Raw genomic sequence first — 2,869 nt, 5'->3', positions numbered from 1 at the left:
AATAAAACCAACTGCTATGTAAGATCAGACCCATTAGCTTCAGTGATGTGAATTTAGGATTCTCTGCATAATATAGACATGTGTTTTTTAAAATGTATATTATTATTCAGAAACACTGAAGCATATATTTTATATTAACTGTGGTCTGATGATTAAATACTTATACCAAAATATTTTGTAAATACATAACATTTACCTTTAGACTTCAGTGATTTTTGGAGCTTTTTCAGTGTATCATAAAAATATGTCCTCAGGCACATTAAAACCCTATTAAATTTCTTTGAAATGTTGTCAATGCCCATGTACAGTAGCCACTATTCAAAAATGTCCTGGCCATTAATACATTTCTCATAAGATCCAAGCTCATCAGATCATTTTATGTACCACTAGCTTACCATATTTCTTTTTCTCTCTTAAAGTAAAATTATTCTGACATTATTAAGAATGAAAATAAAAAGCAACGAGAACCCAAACTTTCTTTAAATAGTCAAAAACTAATTTTATATACTTTAAAAAATAATAATTAAAAAACCTGTTTCTTTCCTGGGTTCCTTCTCTGTAAGGTTTAAGCCCAGAGCAACTTTGTCTAAACCCCTGAAAATAGAGGTTTGCAGTGGCAATGCTGTCAGAACCTCAGCTCTGACACACGGAATGTGCCACTGGAATAAAATCAGCACTTCAGACTCACTTATCTGGGGATGCATGAGCCCGTACAAAACAGAGTTTTGCTCTAATTTAAGGTACTTACACAAAGTTCTATTGTTTTAGAACTGTAAAATTATCTACCTATAAAAACTAACTCTTGCTTAAACTCTAGATAATACAGACGGGTGATTTTTTTTTTTTATAAAAAATCTGTAGCATTGAGTAAATCTGCTAAAATATGTATATATTTACACATGGCGACCAAGTTATTGTATAAATGTGAACAGTGTGTATATATTGGCATTTAGTAAAATGTTTCCCTGAACCTGATTGTATGCATTATCAGACAAGTATTGATGTAAACATCTGAACCTATGTCAGGTGTCTCTGTTACCCATTTACATTAGACCAGATCAAAACCAACCAGACAGACAAACGAAAATATGTTTTCCTGTTAGAAAAGTCCACATAACTCCTTAGCTACCGCACACAAGTTAATCAAGTCTGCTGCTGAGCAGTGCTCTCGTTCCTACAGCAGGTAAAATACCTGTTAGGTTGGTTGGTTTTTGCTTGGCATTTTTCCCAACATCTTGTAGAGCAAACACCATTTACGGAGCCAGGCACCCACCCTCCACTCCTCCCCCACAAATGATTAAAAGATAAGTGTATTGGAGAACCTCTCGTGTCGCTCCTTTTGTAACTCTGTTCCCTTGAAGAACTCATGGCACTGCTTTGCATGAGGAAGGATGCTCATTTAGGTTCATAATCCAAGTCCTGCTTCCAAAAAGGCATGTAAAAATGAACCTCCCCAGTGTTCAGTGCTGCAGAAAAAAGATACAAATGTAAAAAAAAGTGCTCAAAAAGAAGTCGACTTTTTATATTCAGCCATACAGTCTAGTAAGAAGGGATTCAGAAGTGCAGGCCCACGGAGTACAGTGAAGTAAGCCTTTTAGGTGCCTTTCTTCAGGTGATGCAAAACTAATTAATTATCTGTGGTCTCCTACGCAGACTTTCACACACCGACCTCGCTGTCTGTCTTTGTCTCCACCTCTTATTCAACTACTTTTTGGCACTGTCCTGGTACATGGCAGTTTTCACTGTTGTCCCTGCTAAGCCCCTGTTACTGATCCGGCGTACCAGTACTTTAGAGACGGGGATTTTTGTTCTGTGCATCTCGCTTTTGGCCAGGTGATGGTGTGCGACATGATGGCTGTTACTGGCATCTGCTCCATGCAGGCTGGCAGGATGCGACGAAAGGTGTTTAATGCTGATGGGTATCTTGGAGTCCTTCAGTGTGCTTGAGGGTGTTTTCAGTGAGCACGTGGTCGTTATTGGAGACACGGGCTTGGAGCGTGGCACACAGGTGACCTCTTCATCCGTAGGCCCCGCTGGTGGGTTCTCATCCGGTTCGGTGTAGAGGTCGTAGAGAGCATCCCCGCTGTAGCTGTCCCTGGGAATGGTCTCCTTCTGGATGCTTGTGGAACCATCTTCCTCGGGACCAGGGGTGGTGGAATCCCAGTAGCCCTCGTCGCTGTTTGGGACTCCTTCATGCTGCTCCTTCTCCCTGCCCTTCTGCTCCTCTTTGTGGTTGAGGTGAATGGGGATCTGGTGGAGGCCACCACGTTTTACCACCACCCTGTTCTGGGCCCCCTCGGTACCTCGGTTCTCCTTCAACCCCTCGGGCTTCTTTGTCCCTCCTCCACCTCCTCCTCCTTCTGTCTGGGTCTCCTCTGTCTGCGACAGCATATCCCAGAACTCCTGCAGGTAGGTGTCGTCCACCTGGTCCGGGCTGGCCATCTCCTCCCCTCCTCCCTGGTAGGCCAGCATGGTGGGGTGCTTCTTGGAGGCACCCAGCTTGCCGGCCCCAGGGGCGCTCTTCTCGCAGCCGCCACTCCCGCCGCCCACATCCTCCTCATGGTCCGCAATAATATCTCCGCAGCCTGTAAGAGAGTCAAAGCTTTTCAGTGAAGTCACGTCAGCAAACATCAAACAAATACGATCAATCGATTGCTCTGAGGGTGGATCAACAGAGGAAGGGTCAGGGGCGGCTGCCGTCTCTTGACCGCTATCACAGTGAGGTTCAACAGGGGGGATAGTCGTTATTGGAATGTCACCTGTTATGGCCGCATCCTTCGCAGTCCCAACCTCTCCGGCGCCCGGGTCCTGTCGCTCGCGGCAGAGCTCCTCGGGTCGCCTTCCAGCGGCGGCAGGGGCCTCCCCCGGG

General features: G+C 45.0%; 1 protein-coding gene across 1 annotated transcript in view; it reads right to left on the bottom strand.

The window, feature by feature from the left end:
• Positions 1 to 1,661: 1,661 nt before the first annotated feature.
• The window catches only part of AMER2 (APC membrane recruitment protein 2), a 3,223-nt gene continuing 2,015 nt past the window's right edge, over positions 1,662 to 2,869 (bottom strand). Inside the window, exon 3 of the mRNA XM_019474849.1 lies at positions 1,662 to 2,585. Within this exon, the coding sequence (XP_019330394.1) occupies positions 1,705 to 2,585 (881 nt within the window). The 3' untranslated portion in view covers positions 1,662 to 1,704. The remainder of the gene's footprint in view (positions 2,586 to 2,869) is intronic.

Source organism: Aptenodytes forsteri, unplaced genomic scaffold (genome assembly GCF_000699145.1).
Source record: "Aptenodytes forsteri isolate BGI_AS27 unplaced genomic scaffold, ASM69914v1 Scaffold155, whole genome shotgun sequence".
Lineage (NCBI taxonomy): Eukaryota > Metazoa > Chordata > Aves > Sphenisciformes > Spheniscidae > Aptenodytes > Aptenodytes forsteri.
The sequence above is the reverse complement of the archived record's forward strand: the minus strand, read 5'-3'. Positions and strand labels throughout refer to the sequence as shown.